The 20,625-nt window shown below is 42.0% G+C and overlaps 2 protein-coding genes and 2 non-coding genes across 4 annotated transcripts in view; 2 read left to right on the forward strand and 2 right to left on the reverse strand.

Annotated features, from left to right (window-relative positions):
- The window catches only part of ERN1 (endoplasmic reticulum to nucleus signaling 1), a 32,326-nt gene extending 23,778 nt beyond the window's left edge, over positions 1–8,548 (reverse strand). Inside the window, 1 exon segment of the mRNA XM_030962195.1 lies at positions 8,410–8,548. Coding sequence (XP_030818055.1) covers positions 8,410–8,484 — 75 coding nt within the window. The 5' untranslated portion in view covers positions 8,485–8,548.
- Positions 8,549–10,456: 1,908 nt separating this feature from the next.
- On the forward strand, positions 10,457–10,519 carry LOC115911431. Its single transcript, XR_004061267.1, has one exon. It is a non-coding gene; the product is annotated as a small nucleolar RNA SNORD104 (small nucleolar RNA).
- Positions 10,520–10,686: 167 nt separating this feature from the next.
- On the forward strand, positions 10,687–10,816 carry LOC115911433. The gene has a single exon (XR_004061269.1). It is a non-coding gene; the product is annotated as a small nucleolar RNA SNORA76 (small nucleolar RNA).
- Positions 10,817–13,437: 2,621 nt separating this feature from the next.
- TEX2 (testis expressed 2) overlaps positions 13,438–20,625 on the reverse strand; it is a 44,386-nt gene continuing 37,198 nt past the window's right edge. Inside the window, 4 exon segments of the mRNA XM_030962046.1 lie at positions 13,438–13,619; positions 14,419–14,539; positions 15,058–15,267; positions 17,509–17,631. Of these exon segments, the coding sequence (XP_030817906.1) occupies positions 13,497–13,619; positions 14,419–14,539; positions 15,058–15,267; positions 17,509–17,631 (577 nt within the window). The 3' untranslated portion in view covers positions 13,438–13,496.

Raw genomic sequence — 20,625 nt, forward strand, 5'->3', positions numbered from 1 at the left:
TAATTGTGGTTTTATACCTCATGTCTCCCAATATTGTCTTTCTGCAGTACAGAGTAAATAACACTGTTAAGAAATGTGACCCAGAAGGATGAGCACATCCACAGTGATCTCTGAGAAAGCAGCTGGCTGCAGGGCTCAAACCTCCATTTCCCATTCCAATTCATTCTGCCCCTGGGGAGCAGTTTGGTGCCACTGTCCTTCCTCCAGCCCAAGCAGGTTTTGAGCTTGGCCCTTGCAGGAAAAGGAACTTTATTAAAAGGGCATCACACAAACACCAAGGACTGTGCAATTATTGTGGGAACTGAGACTAAATCCAAGGTGTTCCATCACACAAAGCAGAACAAAGATGTTAATTTAATGCCTGCTCCTCTCTTCCTGCCTAAAGATGATCCCAAATGCCCTAAGATTGACCCATTTCTGTTTTCCAGGGCTCAAGTTTTTGCTCAAGTAAGTTTTCATTTGCAGGCTGTATCTGCATTGCTCATCTGTGTGACACCTGCCACGTTTCAAAGTTTCACAGTTAAATATAGTTCTTAATCTACCACACAAAATGAAAATGTATTCATTTTACATAATTAATGTCTTCAATGACTTCTTGTAAAAAACAATTACTGGTCGCGCAAAAATTACTGCAAAGCAAAATACTTAATTGCCAGATTCAAATACAAGGAATAATTTTCTTTGAACAGCTATACATTTTAGTGCAATCCAACTAAAGCATTACACTTTCAGGCAAAGCACAGAGTTAAAAGGATAATATAACACAGTGCTAACTAGCCAACACTCAGGTTGCACCTATAAATATTGTACATGCTTCTTTGCAGTCATAACCAGCTGGAGCACACCATTGTAAAACACACGGTGCAGAAAAAAATGGAAGTACAAGTCAGCAGTATACCAACCACAGATCAGAAATAATTGCTGGAAGGCCAGAAAAAATGGGAAAAGTAACTTAACACATAAATATAATATTCATTACATGACATTGTTAAATTATGCAGGCTGCACAGCCATCTGCACTTAGATAAAATATTTACATCTGGGATTAAACTTTGCAGTGTTTGTTGACACAGGGACAGTGCATTACAGTTGCCCTATAAAAAAGCACCTCATGATGTTACTTGATCAGAACTCAACTCACAGTACCTTTCAAGCCTAACAACCTGATTGGGTGTAAGAGCAGAGGGGGTCTGTTGTAAAGTTAGGAGATCTCAGTCATCTGTATTATTACTTTTGTTAAACTATTGTAGTCACTGTATCAAAGTAATTAATGAAAATTTTGTCCCCTAGGTATTTTTGTACACAAAACTACACTTAGGATGGTGCAGTTGATTAATCACCATTAGTCCAGTCTTCCTTAAACCAGCATTTAACAAGCCAGAATCACTGATTCTGCAGTGAGGGGGGGAAGACACAGCCCACGCTCCACTATCACAACCCTTCAGGGCTGAAAACCATCTGATTGTGAGGCTCGATTTAGTAAACACAGTGAAACTGCACCTAGAGTGAAACAGTAAATTGAGCAAGAAAATACAACTGTTAAAGACAGGAAATGAAAATTATTCGAGTTCCTTTAAATTGCAGGTGGGAATTTGACACCCAGTTGCAACTAAAATACAACATACAGCAAATCCACAACATTGTCTGCATATACAGGGTAAGATTGTTTTTCTAGGCTACTTCTTATTCTCTGTACAAGTCTTATCTTTTATCTTATCTTATAGAATCAGTATATTCTTCATAAACCATGTTCTCTTCCTGTCTTCTGATTAAGAAATAAATACATGTAACATTTTCACGAACCATTTGCCTGTAAAATAACCACTATGAGTATGGTTGGGCTGGGTATCACATATCAGGAATACACAGTGTATAGAACATTACTTGTTGTAGATTATAGATTTAACACTTTCATATTTAACATTTGAATATTTATTTATTGGGGCATCAAGGATACAGAAATTAAGGAATCAAATGTGAGCTCTGAAACTCTGATCAAAACATCAGTAACCAGTATTATCTTCCAGAATGTTGGTGTTTTAGCAGGCTCCTAGGACTTGGGACCAAACAGAAAGTGCAAACATGCAAAGGGTTCCTCTGCACACTGCACTCAGAGCAGGAAAACATTTCTGTACTTCCCTCCAGTCACAAGCTGAACAACAGAGAAAGAAAACCGTAGCTGAAGAAGTGCTCCTGCAAGTTTCAGTGGAAAACCAAATGAACACCTGACTGTTGCCTAGACAGTTCTAGACAGTTCTCAGATATCACCAAGATCATGAAATCCCAACAGCTTTTTCTAAGCTTTTCAGTGTAGGACCCTTGGCATGGGAGGAGAGAAGCACCACTTCCAGCTGTCATTCCATGGTGTCTGGCATGGTTAACAGGGAGATAGATGTGAACTTTCCTGGGGTGGGAAGGACTTGGGGCATGGTTAACAGGGATATAGGAACTTTTCTGGGGTGGGAAGGACTTGTGGCATTCACAGGCACCATGGGAACAGCACCTGGAAGAGCCACCAGGTGTCTCCAGCCAGGGAACCCACCTGCTCTGGGCCCGGTTCTTCTCCCTGGGAGAGAAACCAGCACTGCAGTCCTGGGATTCCTGTGACAAGGAGATCCTGCCACATGCATGCATCATTTCCCTGTAAAATACACAGCTTTTCTGATGTTCTCCCTGAAACCCCTTCCCCCCACCAGCTCAGGTCTGTGTTTAAGTTTCACTTCTTCTGAAGGGCTTTCTTATATTCAGCTATCAAAGTCACATTGATGTGGTCACTGCAACCCTGTGTGTTGAAGATAACATCTCCTTTGGGGGAAAGACTGAATATATGGCAGATTTCATTAGTTCTTCCCTTACTTCTAAATTTCTATTTGAACACAGATGAAATACATAAAATGCCATTATTAAAATCAGCCATTCACTCATAATTTTCAAAGCACATGATATCATGCAGTTGACATTACCCAGCTCAGTAGCACACTGGCCCTGGTGAAGCATTTGACCTAAATTTAAAAAAACCCAATGACTCTGTAGATTTTGCTATGCAATATTGCTCATTTATTTTGCTCAGTATCTACAGTAATCACTTGGAGAAGGCTAGGGAGTTAGTATAATAATATGGAAACAAGGCTTTATTCTTTGACATTTTATCAAGTGATAGAAAATTGAACAGATTATTTAAATAATTACTTGTGTTTCACCCAGACTGAAAAATTAAAAATACTTTCTCTTGGTTTAATTCGTGACTTTTATCAGCGGCTAGAGACTGAAGTATCAAAGTTGCAAATATTGAATAGATTTTATTTTGAACGCAAAGCATTGTAATTAATTGATTAATGGATTAATTAAAGCCTTGGATAAGCACTGCAATGAAAAATGACAAAAATTATAAAAATCTGTATGTACGAGACACACTTGTTTTCATTTTTCGATGAAGTATGTAAGAGCTTTCTTCATCACAAAAAGACACCATAATCTCAGTCCTGAGACAGACTCTGTAATAACTGGTAACACAGATCCTGTCCTCCCTACCTAAAAGGGTGAGGTCCCAACTATTGTGATGCAATGCAAATTCTTAAGAGACTTTTATTTCATATTGCAATTCTATTTCTAGGAAGATACATCAACTGACTCCAAGAAAAATATGTCAGGACATGAAGCAACTAAGCAAAAAGAACTTAATTTAGTGAACAAAGAAAATGAGACGGAAGGAAAACCTGGTTTGGTTCCTTCTTTCATTTCATCTGAAATTGCAACATCTATTTTAACACCTACCCTCTTTGGAATTCAATAAGAGCTTCTACTGCCTTGACAGTCTGTACTCATAACAATCTTCCACATCAACAATGACATAAGGTTAATGATTTACAATAATTTGAAATTACATGGGGACTGCTTTAGAATTAATTTTAATAATTCAAAAGACAAAATTTCAACCTCTCATTTGATTCAAATTTGACAAAAGTTTTAAAGCTGACTGGTAATAATCCATAACACCCTAAAATTTGTGACTAGGCAGAAACCAGCATTTTTAAGCTAGAATAGCAATATACTATCTAATAGAAAAAGAAATTAACTTTATATATACTAGTTAAGCCTCCCATAAGAATCTTCCCCTCAGTCTAGATCTACCATATCTTTAGATAAAATGTTTTAAAATCCAAGTAACAAAATTACTCAAAACAATTCTGAAGGATCTGGCAGTCAAGTGAAGGTCAGTGAAAGCTGTAGAACAAGTTCTGGTGTGTGTGTGGTGCAGTTCAGTGTCAAGGGTGATAACATCTTCATTCACCCCAATAGCTCAGATTTTTCTAAGGGTTAGCAAAGCTATGCCTCAGTTTGTTTTATTGTCTTAGAAGAAAACAGATTCCCATGGTAATCATTTTTTCTAATAATAATTCAAAGAATTAATTCATCTGCTTAAAACCACCATTTTTGAAACGAAGGTCACCAGGAAGGCACAAATTGCACTGAAGTCAGTGGGAAAAGCAGATAGAAAACCAGGCCACTGAGTTCCTTGAGGTTACAGCTCTGCAAACCAGAAATACATTTTGCTGTGGGAGTGATACCACAAGAGCTTCTTCAAATAAACCAATAAAGAACAGGAAAACACTTTCCAGTGACCCCGGATGGGTGACAGTGTGTGCTGATTTCAAGAACTGTTACTGATTTCATAGAGATAATTGTGTGCTCATGAGTAAAGAAAACCGTGCCATGTCTTAGCAGGGAAATAATTTTCTTTTCTGAGTCTGAAGTAGGAATACATGTGCACAAAACTTAATGTGTTGGGCTGATGGATGATAAACGATGGATGGTTTGCTAACTATAACAGCCCTCTAATGTCTTTGATAATGCCTGGCTTACCAAACCAAAATGTTGACAAGATACAAATTATCACTCAAGGAAAAAAAACCTGATATTCCTCACTCCATACTTAGCCTCATAAACATCAGGCTGTGCATTCCCATTTTACTCAAAAACTATTAAAAACCAGCTTCAGCATTGACAGCACCAGACACTATCCTCACAACAACAAAAGGCCTATACCATAATTGATGCTACTGGAACCACAGCTGGTAAACCAATAAGGACGCAAAGCAAAATATTTTTAGACATTAGCACACACTGCAAGCACTTGGCATATTCATCACAGATAGCCTGTGAATCATTACCCTGGTTTTGACAGCTATCTCATTACACTGCCAGGCTACAGGCTAAGACTCCCTGTGCATGATAACACCAGGCCATGAAGAAAGTCTTTGTAAAATTCAGTAAACTACAGGGGGGAATTTTCCAGTATAACTAATAATGAAGTTAAGATAAGAAAGAGAGTTGACAAAAATATGTTTTATCTTCTTTAGAAAGTGAAATCAAATCTGTAGATCTTTTAATCTCAAACTGAATTTTAACATGTCTTTGTTAGGCATTTCTCATCACGCTGTAACCCAGTTCAGTGAGTTCTCATTCATACATCCATTCATACACCCACCCCTCCATGCAATGGAAAAAGTGAGCAGTACAGGAGATCCACTCCAACTGTTCCCTGCCTGGACTCACCTTGGAGGGGTCTCTCCAGCTGAGCTGTCACATTTGATTCTCTTTGTAAAACCCAAATGTATTTCAATAGCCACAAAACACCAACAACCCAAATGACAGCAGTTATAAACACATGAATTTATACTCCAGGACAGAGTTGCCCATGATAATTTAGGTGTGCAAGACAAATTTACATTTCCCTCCCCCACCAAAATCCTCTAAACCCTATTATACTATTTTTTGGAGCAACTAAGGAGACCTGCAACTCAAATAAAAAGTTTTAATTAACTCAGTGCTTGAATATGTCCTCTGTAAACCTTCTGCTGTCTCACATGGGTTTTCACACCTATCAGCTCTCTGGCCAAACACCTCATGCTGAGATAAGGAACACACCAGAAGAAACAACACCTGGCTGAGGCTGGGGTTTTTCCATGTCAGGTGCTGCCTACACAGTGAAACCCAGCACTGAAACCCATTCCACCGGCTGCAGGAGGGGACAGACCCATGCTCCAAATGCCACTTTAATCCCAGAGAGGTTGGTATTCTTCAGTTGCACTGACTCCATAAACAAACACAGTTTGGAACATCCCAGGGCTCATAAAAACAAGGGATTTTTCACTCTAAAGAGAGCTGTAAATCGTTACTGGGTAATATTGATGGCAACTCTTATTTACTGACAGCTCTACAGCATTTCTCATTGTTCTATCTGAGATTGCACCTTTTAAATATGCTCCCATTCATTGGAGGGCAGTTCCAAGAGCTGTAAACTGTGTCACCCAAAGAGCAAGAAACAGCATTTTCCTGTCTGTAAAGAACAGTCAGGCAAGGAAGACCTTGTATGAATTTATACAAACTCAAAAAAAAAAACATTTGGAGATGGGATATTAGGTAACAAAGAGTACATTTATCAGCCAAAGAATTTACAAAACAGCAGATCACCACCACTACTCTTAAAAGAAATCTACAGAAAAAACAATCTGCAAAATCTTTAGGCAACCTCAGGTTTTCAAGTTACCTCAACACAGAAATTGTATTCCAGTCTTTCTCATGGGAGTTCATTATTCAAGTGACATAAGTAGTTTGAAATAAGCCTCCACAGTTAAATGGGTTATTCACAGGTGAGATGACTGGGACTAAGTTCACAGGAATGAAAACTAATTCTAAAAAGCAACTGAACTACAGAATAGATTTCAACTTGGAAGTCATGGTGAGGATCTACAGCTCACAGAGGAAAAAGACCAGGGTAAGAGCCAAGAAAAGGAAGAGAAATGGAGAACTCAGCCACTGATCTGAGGTGAGATGGCAGAGCAGGGAAACCAAGGGAAAAGGGAAATCTAGAGAAAAGATGTGCTGAATTCTACCAGGACATGAGTCCAGTCTTTTGTGATTATGCAAGTAAAATTATATAAAATTTTGCAATAATCTGTTTATTTCAAAAATATTTTAGGTATTTAAAATATTTCTTAATGTTTTTATTCAGGACTGTTTTTAAAACTCAGTGAGTTGCAAATCAGTATTTTCCTTGCAAAATCTGAAACTCAAACCTGTGAGCACCATGAAAAGACCTCAGTCCAGCCTTACAGTCCAGCCTAAGACAAACACATTAGCACTCTACAATAAAGATTGTAAAGTAATTTTTGTTGACAGCCTGCATTTAATTTTTTCCAGTTTCCTAATGAAGTAACAAGATGAAGTATGTTGCCAGCTTAACTGCTAATGTGTTTACTTCTAAAGAAGAGGAGTGGAGTTATTATATCGCAGGTGAAAAACAAAGCCTTCAGCTTGCTTAACCTGAACCAGAACCCCATATATTACAGCAGCTTTTTCAGGTAACAATGAACAATCCATCAAAGAACATAACCTAAAGCTTTCTTGTGCTACACGTGACTATAATGGAAACAGTAAATGCCAGATGGCCTTTTCATTGTCTCCTGATCTGGAGAACCTGCTAGCAAGCACACCTTTCAGAAGTGAATTTTTGAAGTTAGCTATCCATCTCAGTACACACACAGCAGACAGCACCCACTGTAAAGTACACTGTTTAAAATTATTACCTCTGTAAAAATAATCTGCTCAGCATTCCATCTGCTTTGCACCAGTTTCCCTACTCCATGCACTTTTATTGCTCCACCTATTGCAATACTTATAACCAACCTGGTTATTTCTTAAGAGGTTTCGTAGGGCAGTGACTCGTGCACTTTGTCTTCCACCTTTGAATTTAAAACTGTGGATTTGGATCCCAACCAACCACATGTACGTTAATGCACATTGCAGCATTTGCTCTGGAAACAGAATCATCAAAATGCCAAGACAGTATAGAAGGTATGTAGGCAGTCACATGTATTTGGTTATCAATATATGTCAATACAATGTGAGGGTTTTTTTCCAGAAAAAAAAACCAAACCCCCATACTGATTAAGGGACAGAGCAGACTTTCTAGTATGTCTCACTGGTTCCCGACACATCTACATAGTTTCAGTTTACAAAAGTTTCTTTGTACTACTGTTTCAAAAGTTTTTCTGTGCTACTTTTGACAACTGTCTCGTGGGAAATAAACTGTATTTTCACATTGCCAGGATTATGAGATACACGTCCAGGTTACATGCCAGGTGGGGCTCAGCTGCAGGTACAGGGCTGTTGGGCTGGCACAGCCTGTGGGGCTGCAGCCCCTCAGGGCTGCCTGCGCACACAGGGGCACACGGCGTTAGCGACAGTGGGCAGGAGGTGTGCTGGCTCTGTGGGCACCGCCGGACTGCGGGCACCCCCGGCAAGCCTTCGCTAACCCCGGCGGGAGCCCCCCCAGCTCCCCTCCCGCGGCCCTCCCCGTGCCCCGGCTGCCCCTGCCGTTCTCCGGCCCAGCGGGCCCGGGCTTACCGCGAGCCTCGGCGGGAGCAGCAGCAGCAGCAGCAGCGCGGCCAGGCTGAGGAGGAGACGGCGGAGCGGCTCCATAGCTGCACCGCGGGGCCGCTCCCCCCGCACGGCGCTGCCTCCGGAGCGGCGCGTCCGGCGCTCCCCGCGGCGGGCGGGGCGGGCTCAGGGACCGCCCGGCCGGGACACGCACGTCACCCGCGGGCGGACGGGCCGCGCCGGGCACCGCGCTCAGGGACCGCCCGGGCAGCCGCCGACCCGGGGCCCGGGAGCGGCCAGAGATGTTCCGCGGCTTCGCGTTGGTGCCGGAGCCTCCCCGTTCGTGTGAGCCCCGACCGACCCGCCGCCCGCTCCGGGGCTCGGCTGGCAGCCCCATGGGGAACCGCGGGGTGCGGTGGCAGCTGGCTACTGCTGCTTTGTTTTGGTTAAAAAATACCTAAATCCAGGCAGCACCAGTCAGTCGCCTCCCTCCACCCTGCCCGGAATAACTGGGAGCTCAGGCGTTGGAAGGGGCTGCCCTAGGGAAGTGATGAAGTCACCGTACCTGGAGGTGTTTGAGGCATCTGGATCTGCCACTGAGTGATATTTAATGGTTTGGGGGCTACTGTGGCAGTGCAGGGTAGACAGTTGGAGTTGACGATCTTAAAGGTCTATTCCAGCCTTGATGACTCTGTGATTCTTGTTTTCCTACTGATTTTGTATTTTCAGAACAGATCATGCCAAATGTATTTGGCATAGCTCCTGCCTTTGACAGACTTAGTTAACTAACTCTGGGCCTTGCAAGGCCTTCAATAAATACAAAAAAAAAAAAAAAAAAGCTCAACATGCTCCTTTGAACCAAAAGACTGGTCCAGGCTTCTCTGAACAGATAAAAATAAACACAAAAATTATTGAACCAGATGGAAGAAGCTTCAAACAGAAGAGAGTAAATTTAGAGTGCCTGGCAAAGGCCCAGCATTCCGCCACCTATTTATATAACAAAGCCACTTTGTCCTTGTACACATTGTTTGCTTTTTAATGGTGATATCACTAATGGAGCTGCAGGGCACACGGAGTTCTGGGCATGCCGTATGCACACACGAGCTCCCACAGTGAGCTGCCTTTGATGGTGGGCAGGAGATGTAATACCAGAATCACAGAATCACCCAGAATCACAGAATATCCTGCCCTGGAAGGGACTGAGGATCATCAAGTTCAACTCCTGCTCAGGACACCCCAGCAATCCCACCCAGTGCCTCAGAGCCTTGTCCAAATGACGACCTGACCTGTAAGTCTGGATACATAAAAATATACTGGAGCTACAAACCACACCGTGATTCCAGTTCTCCGACACGTTTCTTTATGGGGCCTTGGCTTTTAATAATTTGTGCTATGTGAGAACAAGCAAACCCCTAAACACACTGTGTGCCGTGGCAGCAGCACCCTGCTACATTAGAGGAGGAATTTATCTGTTGCTGCATAAATGTTGTAGTGTGCCAGATCCAAGCTGGAGTTATATCACACTAGTGTCTCCCATGGCCTCACAGGGGATTAAAAAAAAAAAAATAAAACCGGCTGAGGTAGGAGGGGAGCCGGGTATCGGTGAGCACCCTCAGCTCCCAGCTGCGCCCCTTAGAAGCCACCTCAGCACCCACTCTGCCGGGGCCTCATTTTTTAATATTTTTAATACTGAGCCTTATTTCTTCACAGCAACAAAGCGCTAGAGCAAACTAGACAGAGAAGAGTACGACTGTTCCTGAAAAGGCAAAAAGCTGCCTCACACGGTGTGGGGCAACACGAAACCACCGCGCCCTCTCACACCCCCGGGCTGACCTCCCTGTGCCGCCCGGCCCCGCCCGCTGCCCTCACGCGGCTCCGCCCACCCTCGCGCGCAAGCGCAACCAGATTAGCACGTGACCCTGGATTCCAATTCTATTGGTCAAGACGAGGAGGGCGTGGCTAGCCTCTGTATAAAGAAGAGCGCGGCGAATTCTGGGTCTTTTTTTCGGCATGGCCGGCGAGGTGAGCGGGACGGCAGGGGCGGAGTGGGGCAGGCGGGCGGTGGGGCCGGGCCGCGGTGATGTCTTTTGACACGTGTTAGACTGCTGACATACGTGAAGCAAAACTACTTCTGAGCGCCCCGGCTGCGTCCACCCTGCGGGGCGGCCGGGGTGTAGTGCATCAATAACCTCCCCTTTACTCTCGGTGTTTTGCAGGGCCCGTGCGGCGGCCGACGGCCGGGAGCGGCGGTAAATAAAACTTGTGTCACCCAGAGCGTGTCCGGCTGGTTCTTCCGCGCGTGCCGCACTGCCTTTGACCCGGCGGTGCCCGCTTGGCGCCGCCGGCCAAGCAGCGGTGCTACAGCGAAGCGCTTGTTCATAACTGGTGCTGCTCGGCCCGACCCGGGCGGCGCTTTTAAAAGCAAGTGACATTTGTTTGCGAGTGCGTGTCACCCTCGCGGGGCACAGCGGCGCGGGGCCTGCGGAGTCTGCAAGGGGAGCGCGTTCCGGCCGGAGGGCGGGGCCGGGCCCAAGCAGAGCCGGGTCACTATCGCGGTGCAGTGCAACTGAACCCGCCGAGGCAATGGCTGTGGTTTTACTTCAGTAGTTCAGGGTTAAGTTGTAAAAAGGAACAAAAGTCCTGGGATTCTTACCGAGCTGTTGCAGGAGGAGAGCAGTTGGGTGAAGTAGCTTGGAGGCAGGAGAAATGCATCCGGGGCTGGGGGTCATTCTGCACGTGGTGCAAAACACCTTAAAAAACTGCCGTGACTCAGCTGCAGCTTCTTAAGGGGATACTTCTTTTTTTTAATACGTGTCAGTAGGGGGGGGTACAGGATTTGCTGTCAGTACAAAAGATCTGTAACCACAGGAATAGGGCAGGGTCTAGGCAGGCTGTAAGGAATCTTGGAGCTGCCAGCGGCTCTTAAAGGTGGCAGAAGTGGATGCATGGCAGCTCTGTTTTGTAACTGCTGGTAATCCTTTCACAGTTTTACCAGGTATGCAAATATGTTAAAGCATATTCCTTATATGAATACTAGCGGCTGTGGTGAACTTTAGTTTCATGACAGTAAAATTAAATTTAGCTTTTCCTTTCAGAGCTCAGCACTGGTTAATCCTGAAATTGTCATGCCACAACCACCAGGCACATGTATATAAAAGTGCAAAGCACAGGGCATGCTCACATTAGGAAGCTGCCTTTCTAATGAAGTTTTTAAAAGAACTTGCACTAAATGGCTGTAGAAATGAAATTTACTGAATTGTTTGACATGGGATAAATTTATTTAATAAAACAAAGCAAGCAGATTGTAGTTACCCACAGTTTATGAAGTGCAGTATGACAATCTTGTGTGATAAGTCTAAATCTGTTTACACATTAGTGCATCTAGTCCTTTGACTTTTAGTTATTGCACATAGAAATTAACTCATATAAAAGACCTGCGTACAAGACATGCAGACTTCATGAAAGGCAAATAATGCCTACAAAATCAGCAACCCCAGAATATACACAGCCTGGAATGGTCAAGGAGGAGTTCAGGTAACAAATATAACTACTAATATTTCAATTAAAGGTAACCAAAATAGGTGTTCAAATATAGAATTAATTTTAAATATATTAAATGCTTTTGTTTCAGGCAAGGTGCTGTTTAAAAAACCTTCAATATAATAGCTTCATTTAGAGATGGTAAATCATCAAGTTATACATGGAAATTTTGATTTACATCAAATGTGACAACACAACATACAAAAAATTTCTTAAGAAATTACTTGAAAAAAAAAAAAGAAAATCATGTTCTAAAAGGAGAGCCAAAACTCACCTTCTTTGTAAACTAAAACATTTTCTGACATCCATGAACAGTTGGCAACACTGAGTATCAGAAAAATATTAAGGAGTGGATATGTAGTGTTCAAACCTTGAATTTACTGCATACATTTAGCCTTGATTCATTACACCTGACAAGTAAAAGGCAGTTTCCCCTTCCCCTTTAGTTTTGGCCACTAATTAGCAGAAAGAGTCTTTAATAATGATTAGCTCAAACAACTGCAATGCTTGAATTCCTATGCCATAAAGTCCAAGGAACCAATGCATGGGGGTCAAAATCTCGGCCACAGCTGCTTCCAGAAGCAGCAGGTGCTGTCATGTCTGGGGCTGTAACTGAGGATCTGGGCCATGCCTTGGGTGTAAACACAGTGCAATGGAAAAGACTCACAGCAACAAACTCCTGTCAGAAAGAACTGGGTGTTTCATCACAGCAAGAGGCTCTATGCACAGTTAGGTCACTACTTCTGGAGATGTGCAGTGTTGACACTTGGTGTGTGTGCTCATGTCTATAAACATTCAGAATTAATCAGGAACCAAGGTGATTGTACCTCACTATAAGGCGGCTTGCTATGGTTTGGTCTCATGGCTTCACCAATTTTTTTTCCTCATTTACAAAAATCTGACAGTCCCACCTTCACTGATAGTTGTGTGTTTTATGGCTAATTGCTTCCCAAAAAAAAGCACAAGTCCTGTATGAAAAAAGTAATGTGTATACAGCACACTGAATCACAATATTATCTATACATCCAATTTACATTCTTTTATCCTGAAAGCATTTCATATTTCGATTGCTTGACACAAGCTATTGACTGCAGAAGTGAAAGAACATAAAACAGTTCATTCTACACCTCCAACTGCCTGAGAAATAAAAATATTCTTCCAGTTTTATAAATTCATTCCTTATTTAGGATTTTTTCCATTTGGCACGCAGTTCCTTTGCTGCCAAACAACTTTTCAATGCTTTAATGCACATTAACATAGCATGAAAACAAGCTCCTTGATCTGTTACATTTGAGTTCCTCCTCCCTCCCCACAAAGAACAGGTCACCTCAGCCTCCCAGTTAAAATCCTGATGGCAGCCAGTACAAAAATAAATCAACAGCTTAATGGAATGGAACTTCATGTAGCTGAAGTACACGGGAACAATAACCAGGCAAGTGAGCACACAGGAACGGGGGAAGGCAGTCCTTGGGAGGGGGGAGAGTGGCACAAGTTAAGGACAAGAACTACAGCACAGTTTATAAAACCATGAGAGTAACTTTTATAATACTGTAAACTGCAAGAGTCTTCACATGTCATGGTTGATCAGAGGCCTCTGTGCTCAGATCTTGAGGAGGGCACGTGGAGGAGCGGGGATCCATGGCTGAGTGCATTAAAGGAATATAGACATCATCCATGTTTGGCATGACAAAGATTTTCTGGGAAAAAGATGCAATGAAATGAAGTTACATTTCATATGTCACTTGAAACCTTAGTTTTCAATTTTTGTTCAAAAAATGCAACACATTTACAGAGAAAAGGTTCTCAAGCTCAGCATTATTTGAGTCAGTGCAGTTCCCATTAATTGAAACCATTTTGTTGTGTTACAATTGTATATGGAATTCAGAAATATTAGTATCTCTGCATATTTCATTTAATTAAAATGGCACTACAGGAAACATCACCAACTTTTCCTAATTGCTTTCTCAGCTCTTACCCATCCATATACTTTCAAAATGTACTTTTAATAACTAATTTTGATTTCTGGTTGATTGTATAGGTTGAGGTCCAGAATCTAGCTGGTCACTATTCTTATTCTACATGTATTTGGAGAGGGCTTCTTCCTTTTTGCACTATGGTCAACATGATTTTTTTAAAATTACTTTAAAGGAAGCAGTAAGAGGAAGTAGTGCCTTATCTGTTCTTAATTTTATGCAACAGTTTGACCCCCTATCATTAAGAACATGTAGGATCATGTACTTATTTGAGTACAGCAAATTTTACCATGGTACCTATCTCAGAGAAATGTCATTTTCATCTCTAAAACAAATTTCCTCCCAGATCTACACATCAGTCTTGAGACCATCCCAGCAGTCAGTTTCAGGTGAGCCCTCAACATCCATCCCGCTGGCTGGGAGCAGTGAAGGACATGACTAGTTATAAATGAAATAGAGGACATTTGAAAATTAAACACCCCAAAACTATCATCAGTTAAAGGGGAATGTAGAGGAAACACACCTGGAACTCCTGTTCCAGTTTCCTTGCTATCCAGTCTGTTACATGAACCAGAGTCACTTCTCTCTCACCAAGTTTTGGCCGCGCTTTTAACTCCAGGTAGGGAGGCCTTCGGAAGCCGTACCTGGGGAGAGAACACAGAGCAGGATTTACTACAGACACCCCAACAAAAGAAGTACTTAAACCTGTAACAATTAGCTCTTAGTTCCTACCTCAGTTACAACCAATTTGTACTGCTCCTTGCCCAGAACCCACTTGTGTCGCTCCAGGACACAAAAGAACACAAGCGCACACCGCTATTCTCATGGTGAAGAAAAAAGGGAAGTTTATTTTCTGACTCCAACATTTATAGTTTTCCAAAAGTGACTGGACTGGAGGGTGACACTGCCACCTCTCCAATGACACCGGACAAACCAACAGTCCATCAGCTTTCTCCTCCTCCATAAAGGAATGCAAAACAATGAGTTATTTACAGAAAGTGTGTGAAAAAGTTCACTACAAGAATGTCAACATCAGAAGGCTTAGGAAATCTTAAAAAATCAGGGCGACACACTTGAGCCAGGCTTTACTTTTTTTCTTAGCTGCAACCCCTCACATAGCACACCTGAAACATTGCCCAGCTCTGCTCTGAGCTCCTCTTACCATAGTCTGTCAGTGGGTGGAGGTGGAATGTTAATCACTAGTGTTCCTCTGCACTCTTGTACTTCAACTGTTAGCAGCAATGGAGTATTGGAGACCTCTTCAATTTTTTTCTTAATAAACTCAGTCTCTGTTGCTTTCTGAAAGTATTTTGACTTTGTAATTTTATCCACAATTCTCATGATTTTACTTGTCCGATGTCCTCCAACATACCTTTAGATAGAGAATAGAAAAAGGACATCAAGATAATCTTCTTCAACCAATTTGCTAAGACAGACATGGATTTTCTATTAAATAATTAGTTTTTTTGATACAGAAATTCTGAACAGATATGTAGCCAAGCAGTTCATCCTAGGGCCTGCACCCAGCAGCTGTATTCTGTCAGCTACAGGTGTTTGGCACTGGAAACACAACAACTTTTAAAACTGCAAATACACTTAGATCACTAATGCCAGCAAGATGGCATGAGAAGTGACAACTTGTCTACTACCATTCCAAAAAAACTGTAGAGACACTGATACACCAAGATGTGTACAAAGCATCAGCATAGAAGGCCCAACCATTGTGTCCGATTACTTAACTGTGTGTGCTGAACAAAAATGTTTTCAGTTTAAGGTACTGTAGCATTTACAAGCGTAAGTATGCTGAAAAAGAAAACAGTTTTGGCAGTGGGTGGAATGATATTCCAAAAATGGTTAACTATGTCTGCAGAAAGTGGGCTTTTCCTGGCAATTGTGTCAGACAGCATTCCTGGCTTTTCAAACAGATGCTTTAAGGGCTGAATATGTTTTTTCTTACCCCTATCTCATGTTGGAAATACACACTCCAAAAATAGCACATTTGGTATTTTCCACACACTATGTCATGACTAATTGTGGCTCTTGGTGTTACGTAGCAGAGATAACCTTCCTAAGGAAATGACATTTTCTTATCCAGGAGGAAAAAATAAAATTATTCTTACACAAACTTTTACAGTTTTGTTCTTAGCATAAGACAAAAATCTGTTCAGTGAAATAAAAAAAGAGAAAATAAATTTTGACTTTGGGATTTTATACTAGCTGTATCTTCACCCAGAGAAGAAGTTATTCTCCCACCAGTTTCTATAGTGGTAGCAATGCAGATTTTTAATAGGTGTAAGAAAATTTTTTCAGTATTTTACATTAAGATTCTTCATTCTCCCTCTTTGTCCTCTTGATAAAGAGTTCTTTATATGATCTATGAATTTCAAGAAGATATGAAATGCATCAATTGCAGTAATTCAAACAACTCTTCACACAATTTTCAGAAGTGTTCAGGAGTAAAATACTAAAATTCTCTGGAACATTTTGAATAAGTCATGAGTCTGCTGGTATAGTCACAGTAAGAATCCCTTGGATATGTTCAGACATAGAAAACATTGTGACTGTCTCAGACATTCTGGGCTCAGACATTCAGCTTTCTCATTGCATGGCATAATTGCAATCAGATGCAGAAAGCAAAAAAATCAGAGCCGCAGCCAAAACAAGGAATGATGTGGCATCACTGATGTTGGGAAATTTTCTCTGAAATCCATGCACAGCATCAGAGGGCAGTATTGCACAGCCCAGACACACAAAATCCTCAAGAAAAAAAAAAAAAAAAGAAACTGAGCAAGAAAAACAGGCTTGAGTAACAGTTGTTTTCTTAAAGAAAAGGAAATGGAACGATGTGACAATGTGACGGTGTTCGCAGGGGTTTCAGGATGAGGGAAGAGACGAGAATGTTGACTCCATGTTTCAGAAGGCTTGATTTATTATTTTATGATATATATTATATTAAAACTATACTAAAAGAATAGAAGAAAAGATTTCATCAGAAGGCTAGCTAAGAATAGAAAAGGAATGAATAACAAAGGTTTGTGTCTCGGACAGAGAGTCTGAGCCAGCTGACTGATTAGCCATTAATTAGAAACAACTACATGAGACTAATCACAGATGCACCTGTTGCATTCCACAGCAGCAGATAATTATTGTTTACATTTTGTTTTTGAGGCTTCTCAGCTTCTCAAGAGAAAAATCCTAAAGAAAGGATTTTTCATAAAATGTGTCTGTGACAGAACGCCAGCAATAAGGGATCAGCAGGATAAGCACAGGGGTAATACTGCACAGAGAGGGTTTCAAGGTTTCACACAAAATCCTGTTCTTGGCTCTGCTACCAGGTAGGACGCGCTGGGGAAGGTCCCCAGAGCTTCTCTGGCCTCCCAGCAATCCAGCAGAGTAGGGATGGGAGGGAGGTGCCCAGGGCAGCTGGGAGAAGTCCCTGCAGGGCTGGGGTGCACAGGGCTCCTCTGCCGCCCTCTGCCCTGGAAATGGCTGACTGGGGCTGCTTCACTGCTTGGACAGCCTCACACTCTGCCATTCTGGGGCACAGAGAGCATCACAGCACTGGCACCAGCTATCAGGTGTGAGGGGAGGGAAGGATTAACAAACAGCTCACCCTTCTCCTCCTGGGGTCAGCTGCTTCTCTCCTGCCAGCTCAGGAGCATCATCTTCCTCTGAAGAGCCGGCGCTGGAGGATTCCTCGTCGCTGTCTGCAAGACAATACGCCCTTGGCCTGAAACTGAAACAAGGCAATTTCCAGGTCAAATGTAATATCCTTAAATAGCTATTCATCCTGTACAGCTTTGGCTGACATTACAGGTTTCTGAACTGTCCCCTCCCCTCTATTATAAATGCTATCTAAAAAGAACAAAACAAAACCACTCTGAAGCCAGTCTGGCAGAACCAGCTTTCAAAACAGAAATCTGTTTTCCCCAGTGGAACATAATCCTTCATGAAAGAGGCTGGCACGGGGGTGGCTATTCTACATACTCAAATCACATGTGGAGATTATTCAAAATACATTTGGAAGCATCTCTGTTGTTGCTCATGGCTTTTCATGAGTTGAGCAGAATTAGGATTGGACAAACCATTTTGTTTGAATGTCATGGGGAAAAAGTGTTGCCCTTTGGGTACAAAATACCACACAGTAGTGACTAATTCCTAGACTTGAACTGTGGAAGATTTTATGTACACAGTCACAAGAAAAATTTCAAATCTTTTAAACGGATTTAAACGAGAGAAGGATACAGGGGATACACTTCAGAATTAACAGATCTTTAGTGAATGCAAGAGCTTGAAACAGTTACACAACACAGCCTTCAAAAGCATATGGCTCTAGCCCTAGGGACTATACCCAGGAATATAATACTCTACAGCATGTTCAGAATACACTTTGTAGCTGTGTCTTCTTTCTTTGTGTGTGTGTGTGTTCTTGGAAATGTATTTGAACCATTAATAACCTCCAACAGGGCATGGACTGAGGCCACTGCCTGGTATTCTGTACACAGAACAAACTGGTGGTTGCTGCATGAAGTCCTAATGTAAAGGGACAGTTCAGGTGCAGCTCACAGTGCACAAGACTCCTTCCCCACTGGAGCAATAATCCCAGGACCTGTCCACACTGAAGTGTTTCCTACCCAGGCTGTGGAATCACAATTGCAAACCTCTTCCTATCCAGAGCAGCATTTTGTACCTGCAGAGGAGTGAAGGAGCAAACCAAACTGAGCCACCTCCCTGAGGATGTGGGGTTGCTGGGTGCTGCCTGTCACTGGCCCAAATAGCAGTGCTGGAGCTGCTCCTCACAGAAATTCATGTTTTTAGGTCAGATTCAAACTGCACATTTTCCACCAGGGTGTGACCTCACTTCTTTCCTGCACACTTTAGCATCCAGCTCAAATGCTCAGGGCATTCTCAGGTCTTTCAAAGGTGTCACCTTCTTACAAGGTGTTTTATTTCCTAGTTGAAGGGTTCCTCTGAAGTGCCTCAAGCACCAAGTGGCTCAGACCAGAGGATTTCCTTGCATTAAACAAAGCAACAATAAATAAGCTTGAGTGAGATTTCAGGGGAGCTCTGTATACAATGGGCCATTTATATGACACAAACATTGGCAGAAAAAAAATCACTTTGGAGCTACTGTATTGTTCCTGTAAAGATTGCACAATATTTTATGAATTGCCATTTGTCAGTTTGTTTTTATGTTTTTCAACAAAGCCAAAAGGACTGATGGGTTAAGAAGGTGCAGTAACTTTGGGTTAATCTGCCTGCTTCTGCCTCAACTCCTGTTTAGCAGCACCTGTAATGTATTACTTTTATAAAATTGGCAATTAAATAGTTTCTTGTTCTTTCTGAGAGCACCATTTTCCTGCAAGGGCATGCAAGACAGCATTACCAGACTGTCTCAGCACACTTCACTTCTATTTCAAACAGCAAGTGCAACAGTGACCCATTTGTCTTGCTTTACACTGACAACAGCCACAGACAGTTACACCCCAGAGCTGTCCCCCCCCCTCCTCTCTCTGGATGAGTAGGTGCCTTTCTCACTTTGTGGTTACTGCATCTCAAGAGATGGTTTGTTCTGAGCTCATAAGGGCCAGAAATGAGCTCAGCATCCAGCACACATCACTTACTGACAACGTGACCATGGATGCAAACACGTGCAGAGTAATTTGATTTGTCACAGCAATTGTCAACTGATAATTTAAAAAGCCAGTAGAATTAAAATTAACTAACACATTGGAAGGCACAGATGAGAATCAAACTGTTCTATACTTTTCAGTCCTTAATTTATTTAATATTCATTTTAAGGAAAAAAAGGGGAAAAAAAAAGCAACAAAATAACCCTCATCCAAACTAGAACACATTAGATTGTTCTTTATGTAAAACTGCTACCTGGCCCTGAGCTTTGAAACATCCCAGCTCTGTGCAGGGAGCAATGCAGTCAATGCTGATACCTTCAAGTAACTGGTTGCTTGGCTACAGGCACTTAAATCTGCCTTGCTGGGTGCCTATAGCTCAGCCAGCAGCAACCTGATTTTTAAATATGAATCAGAGTGTTCACTAATTATTTCTGAGGCTGTTCCTGCACTGAACAGATATGAAAATACACAAAGAAAATCCTGAAGGGGTGGGGAAGAAAAGCAAGAATTTGATTTGTATAGACATTTCCTCCTCTATCCCCCATTTTTTGGGCAGGCAGGATTAAACAGATTTTGAAAAATTCATGTCTACCAGTTATAGTGATGTAAATTCAGAAATATTTATTTCAAGCAGTGACAATGAGAATCTAGGTCGGTTTAAAATCCTCTGAATTTCTACTAGTGTATGAGATCATTCAGCCATTAGATTTTTTCACATTTATTTTCTTGTCATGACTGCACTGAAATATAGTGCTGCTGTAAGTATTACTTCAAGCTATCTCAGAATAAATGGTCAGAGCTATGACACAAGTATATGAAGCACCTAGTATCCTAATTGTGAAAGACCATACCATTTGTTCATAGCTAAACAAATGGCCAGGTTTAGAGATTATTTTCTTGATTTGTAGGCAGTGGTTGTACATTAAATCAGAGACCACCTACTGTTCAGGGCCTGCAGATTTAGGTACAGGGAGAATACAGCACAAAAAGAAATTGGACATCAGAGCTGGGAGCAGATCCATCCAGGGATGGATATTTGATAGGTGCCACTCACTAGGTTAATACAAATGGACAATGGATGACATTCAAACATGGCC

Source organism: Camarhynchus parvulus, chromosome 18 (genome assembly GCF_901933205.1).
Source record: "Camarhynchus parvulus chromosome 18, STF_HiC, whole genome shotgun sequence".
Classification (NCBI taxonomy): domain Eukaryota; kingdom Metazoa; phylum Chordata; class Aves; order Passeriformes; family Thraupidae; genus Camarhynchus; species Camarhynchus parvulus.